General features: G+C 40.2%; 1 protein-coding gene across 1 annotated transcript; it reads right to left on the reverse strand.

Annotated features, from left to right (window-relative positions):
• Positions 1 to 687: 687 nt before the first annotated feature.
• On the reverse strand, positions 688 to 8,735 carry LOC148065285 (homeobox protein Hox-B9a-like). The gene is made up of 2 exons (XM_087808953.1): positions 8,127 to 8,735; positions 688 to 923 (listed from the first exon to the last, which is right to left on the reverse strand). Exons 1-2 carry the CDS (start codon positions 8,728 to 8,730, stop codon positions 688 to 690), a joined length of 840 nt encoding a protein of 279 aa, XP_087665079.1. The 5' UTR covers positions 8,731 to 8,735.
• Positions 8,736 to 8,978: the final 243 nt, after the last annotated feature.

Raw genomic sequence — 8,978 nt, forward strand, 5'->3', positions numbered from 1 at the left:
AAAGAGGAAGTGTGTGACGTTACTATATAAAAAAAAACCCTACGCTGTCAGAAGTGTGTAAAACGATTTAACGCAACGTTAATAACACAAAATGTAAAATGCATAATTTTATTAGACAAATGTTGTGTGAATACTTAACAAATAAATATAAAAAAATCCTTATTTCTCTTGAGAACAGATCCGAATGTTAATATTAAGACACTAAACTACAACGTTTTAATACATTTCTTAAGGGTCGTATTAATATTTAAGAATCCGTTATTACGGTAAGTAAAGAAATCATATGCTCTTATTTAAATTAGTATTTTTGTAAGTATAAAATAATAAACACTATTTTGAATTTTCGCTTATTTACGGATATCGTGTAAAAGAAAAAAAAACATTTGAACTCTAACCGGAAGGATATCGATGGTCAAGGCAGATGAACGGAAGAGGAGGAAGACGAACGACGTGTAGGTCTCGATGACATTTGGATCTAAAGGGTTGCTGAGTCGGGTCAGTTTAACCGTCATGCCCCCGTGATATCAGATGTGTGTGTGTGTGTGTTTGAGTGTCGACTTTTTTCGTCAGCGTTTTACTCGTTGGTCACTATCATCGATCGTCCTCGTGATTGGACGGCGCACGTCACGTGGAGAGAAGATTTACAATAATTCGAAACAGCAGGTCAGCGACTCTTGTCTGCTTTGTTCAGTCCTTGGGATGGTCCTTGCTCTGTTTCTTCATCTTCATCCGCCGGTTCTGGAACCAGATCTTCACCTGGCGCTCCGTCAGGTTGAGAGCCTGGGCCACCTCGTGCCGCCGGTCCCGGGTCAGGTACATGTTGAAGAGGAACTCCTTCTCCAGCTCCAGGGTCTGGTACTTCGTGTACGGACAGCGCTTCTTCCGCGAGGAGCGAGCGTGAAGCCAGTTGGCGGAGGGATCAGCTGGAGAAGAGGGATGGAGAAAATTATATTATTATATATATTAGTATTAAATTAAGGTTAATTTTAATGTGTGGCTCTTCATGTAACTGTTCACGTGTACAAAAAATAATCCTTATAATATCCTAAATAAACTTTAATAGAGAAACGCATGAGAGGAAAAATATTAAATCAAAACATTCCTTGACGTTCATAAATTACAAGTCGAAACAATATCCAAAATGTAATTCATTGAATTCTCGTGATCCCAGTCAACTTACCAGAAAACAATAGTGCTTTTAAAAAACACAAAAACTGGATCAGAACATTTTAGCATCAAAAATGTAAAATCAATTTCGGTCATTTGTTTGTTTGCTTAAAAGGATGCATCCATCTTTCTTTAGTATTCTATTGCTTTCACACAGACACACACTAATGTTGTCATACTTAAGATTGAATTAAAATCATTAAACACAAAATAATTATTTTCTCGAGAGAAGTGTAATGAATTAGCGAGTCAAAAACACATTAAACCGCATATTAAAGCAGCAATACATTAGTTCCCAGATATTGTTTCTGGCTCCCCCGTGTGTCAAAACAGTGTAACTGCGGTGTTGTAACTCCTGCGCGGTTTTCATAAACCACGTTTGTTTTGAAGCGAGATCAATGTTCTTAAGTTTCTGGTTTTATCTTTGTGACAACATCTTCATATGAAAACACTCTCTGACCCACTGCTGTAAAAAAGTTGGGTGAATTGACTCTTAGGCATTTCGTCCAGACAAATTTACGGAAGTAAGAACATTTTAAAATAACAGCTAAATGTTCTACTGCACAAGTGATGACTGTTCAAAATTAAACCATAGTTGCATCAATTTTGAAAAAGTAATGTCAAAATGTTACATATTGTTGCTTTAAAGGGGCCTGTGTGTTTCTAGCATTGATATTTTTTTGTTTGTATGTTTTTGTCGAAGAAAGGGTGTCATCAATACAATCTGGCCAATTTGTATTTGACATTGTTTATAGTTTGACAATAAAATAATTGTTTAGTTTGGTTTCTGGGGTTACCATATTCATCTCCATATGTTTTGAAGAATCTCTTACCTTAGCTATTAATTTGTATGGTTGAAGCAAGTTGAATTATCTCTGGGTCAAGGTGACCCGGTGGCCCAAAAACAATCCTGTGTGTTGTTTGGGGGTCACGGTAAACAGTGACCCTCGTTCACATTTGTTTTCTTGACTTTGGGTCACCATGACCCACTGATAACACAACCTGTTAATAATAATAATAATAATTTCTATCAATAATATTATAAATATCTGTCCAATGATTATGAGAAAATAAATATATGGTAAATAAATATCTGTTGTATCTTTAACCCCGACCTGGACAGGACATTCCACACTTATCCAGATGAGAACCATGGTTTTCGATTCCAGGAATCTGATGTTTATCGCAGCCGTGCCACAATCGGTCGCAAACTGTTCCAGCGAGAACCGACGCTCTTAAACTGTATCTTAGAACCTCGCCGGCACTAAAACTACATTTTCCGTTCTTTGCGATATTTCAAAACTTGTTTTACGATGAGTGTTTATTCCCTCCAGGGCAAGAGCCGCGCACCGGCGGAGGAACATAAAATCCATCATCACTGGCAGCAGATATAAACACAAAATGAGATATTCTCCTCTAAATGAAACAAAGTGGTGTTTGTGCCACCAGGCTCTCACAACTCTGTCGACACCGTTTCTGTCGGAAAGTTGAGCTGCGACGAACATCATTGGAGATCAGCAGCAATGAACGGGTTTATCTCTACACCAACCTTTCTCTTCAGTCTATTTTCTGGTCGTGTTCCTTGTGCTAATGGGATTTTGTAAATAGATTTTCAGACAAATGAATTATTTAAGGGGAATACATTGGTATTTGGTTACGCTCTACATATTAATAACAGTGTTTTGAACGCTAGCATTTAGCTTGCCTCTGATTTACTGGCTCTCATTGGGTACTAATATGATAAATATTGAATATGCTATGATCGTAAATCTTGCTGTGTGATAATCTTTAGTTTCATCAACGATATCTTCAGTCAGCAGTCTAGCGCCAAGTCTGGAGTATCGGCTGCCAAAATGCCTTTAAGGAAGTTTTTTTTTTTCTTCTTCTTCTGGATTTATTGTTACTAAATTGCTCGGAGTCAGAGGCTGCTTTGGTAAGAGCCTCTCTGCAGCCACATGGACCTTAAGCATCAGACTTCTGAAGTACACGCTCCGTCTAAATCAATTGTGGGAACCCTGGAGGTAAAAGCGTCTCCTTGTTCAAGTCTGGCCACAGAATAAAGGATTTACAGTTGCAAGCTCTGACAGGAACTGACTTCAGGGGGTAGGGGGGGGGTTATGTATGAAAGAAATGTTGTGAACAAATTAACAGTGAAACTTAAATGGGGGTCGTTTGCTTAATAATATCATCAATGTTTTACTCCACTAGTGAACCAGTATACTTTATATATACTTGTAATCAAGACCGCCTCAGTCCAGATCAAGACACTACCAAGACCAGAGAGTGTCGAGACAGAGACAAAAGCACACCCATGATACACACAATAAACTTCATGTTACATGTGGTGTTTTTGTGTCCATCAGAATCAGTCCATTATGCTATGAGACCACTATTACTGCCCGAGACCAGTCGTGAGTTTTGTTTTGAAGAAGATTTTGTGACCGTCAGCGTTTTTCTTTCTTGTTTGTTTGCAATAGAAATCCAATAGATTTCAATAAAGGTTTTGGCAAACGTAGATCAGGGCTCAGAAGAATTAGAAACTTGATTTATACGTTAGAAGACCAAAAAAAATCTGTGACAATTCAAGGTTTAAGAGATGCCATCTAAAAACAAGTTCCTATATCACACGGAAATGTTATCATTACGCTGATTGTGTTTTATCTGTGTGATAGAAATGTGATGAGATAATCTGACTTTGAGTTTTTGCAGTGATTTCACCTTTGATTTTACTTTGTGTTGTGCAAGCAGGTTTTTAAAAGAAATCACCACTTGTATGCTAAAAAGTATTTCATTATAAATGTAGGACAATGAAATGGGAAACAATTGTTTTTTTTGTTTAAATATTGTTAAAATAAAAGTAATCCATCAGAAACATAAGTGGATCTCTCCTCGAGAGAAAGATATCCCAGTGAAAACATTTTGAGAGCAGCATTAACCTTCACACATCTGGCCCATCTGATATCAATTGGATCTCATCCGACTTTTGTGTGTGTGGCTTTTGAGTTTTGGATTCCTATAAGTTCTTGGGCGCCTTGAAAAATAAAAAAAAAAGGCTGGCTGAGGAGACGAACATTACAAAGTGGTGTCGGACAAGTTTCTAAAATAAATGTGAAATCACCGATTCGGGATTGGCTTTTTAATAGTCAAAATAATGATAATCTAAACCAGGAGTTCAAACTCAGTCAAACAAGGGGCCCAAACAATATTTTAACAGATTGATGACAAACAAAATGTATATTAACAAAACCTTCTGAAACAGGAAGTACAGGTATGAGTCAAATTGCGATATGTGTCATGTGTCTCAGTATAGCTTTTTTACGTCTTCACTCAATTATTTTACTTTTAAAACATCCATTTCCAAAGCAACTAACTCTTGTTTTATATCTTGGTCAAAGTGACCCGATGGCTTGAAAACAAACCTCTTTGTGGTATCCCTTTGTGTTGTCTCTGGGTCAAGGTGAACAACCTCCACCACTGCATATGTATTAATGGAAGCAAGAGAGGTTGTTCATCTGGACCCAGAGACAACACAAAGGATATCACAAACGCATTTCTTATCTGGCCTCCTTCTTGACCCAGAGATAACATTAAAGGGTGAAGATGCGTGGCCAAATTGCACCTTTTATATACAGAATATTTGCACCGTTAAAATGTGAAACCATTCAGTGTTTTACTACTCGCGCACGTACAAATATTTCCAGATTAAAAGAGGTTTAATCAAAGGGGTTCCGATCGGGACGGAGGAGAGGAGACGTCTTCCATTGACCAATGGGAAGTGGTGCTTAAGCAGCAAAGTTAGTTAGCAGCCACCATCTGCAAATGCGTCCTTAATACCCCGTGAAATCAATTTCCTTCAACATTGCTTTCATGTCAAGGATTGATTTTACCTCAGAGAAAAATAATGTCTGCTCAGGGTTCAGGAGATGATGGAGTGTGAGGTGGAGGTGGGCTGGGTTTTTGTCACACTGTAAAGTGGGTACTTTGCATTCCCGGAGTGTATAATCACCTCCACGACCATCCATTACCTAGTGAGCTGTGCCGCGGTGGATCCTCTCACCAGGATGACGGAGGGTGGCGGGGGCGGGAACAGAGGCCAGTAAGTTGAGGTGGATAGTGTAGATCACCAGCGGGACAGTGGAGATGATGACAGATTGGAAGGGAAGAGCGGCGGCAGCGGCAGTCGGGGCGCGAGGATTTCTCTGGTGGGGTCTGGCTTGTCTGTCTTGGACTTGACACGGACGCTCACATGTACGAGAGGATTGATGTTCCTGTAAACCTGCCTGCTCTAGCCGATGGCTGTGCAGAATGAGGAATTGAAGTGAGTCCCCCGTGATGGATGCATGGGAACGCCGACTGAATCGGCTCAGGGAAGAATTTCACACCCAACCCCCCCCCCCCTCTCTCTACTTGCAATTTCACCTAATAGTACCAGAAATTGACCCCTCATATATCCTGAAGGCACGTTATTACATTTCCCCGTGTTGTATTTTATCCCCACACCTCACTCCGCCTCGCACCCGTCCACCACCACACGCCAATTAATGGGCTTGTTCACCCCGCGTTATAACTTCATAAACTTCAGGGGTAATAACTTTCCCTCTCTACCCGCCAGCGTCTACAGCAGCACAAAGACTGAAGTGTAATCTTGTAGTTTATTCTGGATGGCTGCCCAATGCCATCAGCAGGACCAGGATCTGGTCGTGGAGCGTCGGGGAAGGTAAAAGCTTTCACCGCGGGAGGTGAGTGAGTCATAATTGGGAGTTTTTGTGACTAAAAGTTTTGCCTCTGGAACAGTTTGGATTCACAAACATATCACTTTTGAGGGGATACATATATTACTTGTTCTACATTTAACATGAGGGGAAACATCTGTCCTGCCACTACATGACTGAATCTCACAAATTCAATATACATGAACAATATGAACAACAAACTTCAAACATTTCCTTTTATGCAACCACAAATAATGGTGATTTTAGTTAAAGTTAAATGTTGTGCTCAGTTGATTTTGATTCAACATTTGCATTCAGTAAATCAGTTGCCAGGGACAGAAATCATATCATATATATATATATATATATATATATATATATATATATATATATATATATATATCATTAAAAATTTGGTCAGTTGATTTATTACTTCCTCTAACCTGCTGTTAACCCAAATAATGTTAGATAGATTTTTTAACACCAAATTGAAACAATAACCATAGGGTATCTACAATACTCATAATAATCTTTCACACATATTTCAAATGTTGCTTTAATTATATATGATTAACAGTATAAAAGATTGGTTGTGAGCTTTTCTACTATATAACTATACTTTTTTTTAATCCTATAATGTTCAATTAGGCAGGAAAATACATTAATATCAAAGAAATATAAAATTTTATAAAGGTTTTAAGTCAAGCAGTCATAATTAATTTATGTTATTTTTACTTTAGCAAATGAAAAAAAGGAAACAAAAGTTGGTCAAAGTGAGAATGCAAATGACGTTTTGTTTGCCAATTTAATTATTATAAAATATATATTTTTTCTAATGGATACATGTTCTTGTGAATTGAATTTCTAGATTAAAATAAGCATAAAAAAAATAAAAAATGTGTAACAATAACTAAGCTTGGTGTTCAGTCCTCTCATCGTCGTTGGATGTTATTACAGAGTTACTATAACATAATATTAACTAAAACTCAAAATAAGGATTGCAATTATGATGCGTTATATAACCTCAATTTAAGTATCAACCCTTAACTCACAGCTTCTCATTTTGTTTACAAAAAAACTGGTCCACCATGACGGACAAAGGACTTTGACCACATTTGCTGCCACCACTCGCCACTAGCTTCTCTCACCATGGAAACCTCAAGTGAAAGAGGGAGACAAGGCAGTGAAAAAACATGAGCACCATCCAGCCCAACAGGGACCTCACTTTTTCCAGCGCCGCCTTTAATAACTCACACTGAAGGCCGTTCGGCCCCATCTATTCCATAATAGGCAGATTCAGACACGGATTGAAAATGAATCTGTCTGCCAGGGCCAGTAATAAGGCGGCAACTATGCGACCATGATGTGTATCTTTGCGTATATAAGAAAAACACACAGTCCATGAATATATGAATATCTGAGCAGGATTTTTTTTTTTTTTAAAAAAAGGATAGTCAACGTTTGTATACACATATCAATGTATGATTATGATTATTACAATTGTTATTATTGTAATAATTATTTTTATTATTATATGTTGGAAAGGGTCAGCGTTGTGGACCATCGCTCTATTAAAAAATATGTATTATTATTTATTAGTGATACTCAGAGAAGACGAACGGCGTGTCTCGTTTGTGGTTTTAATAGTTTTTGAGAAGTAAACTTTAATATATTTCCTTTTAAACAAGTGGAGTTTCATTGATAACACGCAGATTGTCTTTATTTACTCTAACTATTATACAATACGCGGGTTTTATTGATATTTTAAAAGCGCAGAAATATTTCCGCACGTAAAGATACCACCAATAAAACGTGTTTACGCTTTAATACACTAAGATAATTCAAATAATTGACCTTAATGGCCGTTTAATAAATGTTTATATTTTTGCAAGTGTGGTGAGTTATGTTAAAACAGATAAACCAACAATTAACCTGCGTGTTATGCGTGTAGAAGCCAAATTTTATATTCGAAATACACTTTGAAAAATATAAAATCTTATTTTTATTTCTAGTTTACTTCACGTGCAATATAGTTTTTAGACTTGATGTCAAAAGTTCACGAACATGATTATTCTGGTCTGTGGTGGAACATATCTTCCCAGTGACTCGTGGATCGAGCAGGACCGTCAGATGAACCGGTGTGGGGAAAAAACGAGCCTCAGCTCTTTGTTCGTCTTTTATTGCGGCATTAAAACCACTTTACAATCTCCTGCTAGAACGGAGCCGTTTCCTGCTCTAACAACTTACTTTGATCCACGGGCTCTTTGTCCTCGCTGCCCTCGCAGACCTCCTTACTCTCCTCGAACCCTGCTCCGGGGACGACGGCAGGATGGAGGCTCAGCGGCGCCGCGATGGACCGGGACTCCAGGATGTACGTGGACGCGTCCAGGTGGTGCTGCCCGCCGAGCTTGTGCTGTAGCTCCGCGCCGAGGTGAGCGAGCTGAGGCTCCAGCTTGACCTGGCCCGACTGACCCGGGGCCGGCTCCGCTCCTCGGGGCGCGCAGTCCAGCCACGAGCGGAGGTACCGGGAGTCCGCGGCGGGGACGTGCTGGGTAGGGATGTACGGGTGGTACACGGTCTGGATCCCACCGGCCGCGTGGTGGTGGCTGAACGGACTCCAGGTCGAGCAGAAGACGGGCGGCTTGGGCTGGAAGCTGCAGGACGGGTACGGGTCCGGGTGGTCCGCGGGCGCGGCGCCGCCGTCGGGCTGGCGTCCACCACCACCACCGGCGGCTCCGGGACTCGAACCGGAGTACGGGTCGGCGGCGAAGCGCGTGCTGGAGAGGTCATCGCTCTCATGGCTGATGATGGAGTCCACGTAGTAGTTGCTAAGAGTCCCAGAAATGGACATTCTTGGACATTATCTGGCAAAAAGCAGCGCGAGTTTTACAGCACGAAGAACAAGACGAGGGACATGACGAGGACTCTCTGCTCTCTCTAGTCTGTCCTCTCCCGATCCACTCCCCCGACTCCCCCCCTCAAACAAAGTGCAGCACCCTCTTCTGTGCGCGCGCGCGCGCGTGTTCGGTTCTGGGGGCACGGCTGATTTACGCTCCATTCAAGACTTCTTTTTTTTTTTTTTAGCTATACGAGGATAAA

This window comes from Callionymus lyra, chromosome 15 (assembly GCF_982586985.1).
Source record: "Callionymus lyra chromosome 15, fCalLyr1.hap1.1, whole genome shotgun sequence".
Classification (NCBI taxonomy): domain Eukaryota; kingdom Metazoa; phylum Chordata; class Actinopteri; order Syngnathiformes; family Callionymidae; genus Callionymus; species Callionymus lyra.

Coding starts and splice junctions, on each gene's coding strand:
- LOC148065285 (XM_087808953.1), bottom strand. CDS start 8,730: ATGTCCATTTCTGGGACTCTTAGCAACTACTACGTGGACTCCATCATC. Junction 924..8,126: donor CAAAGAGCCCGTGGATCAAA/GTAAGTTGTTAG, acceptor CCTCTTCTCCAG/CTGATCCCTCCGCCAACTGG.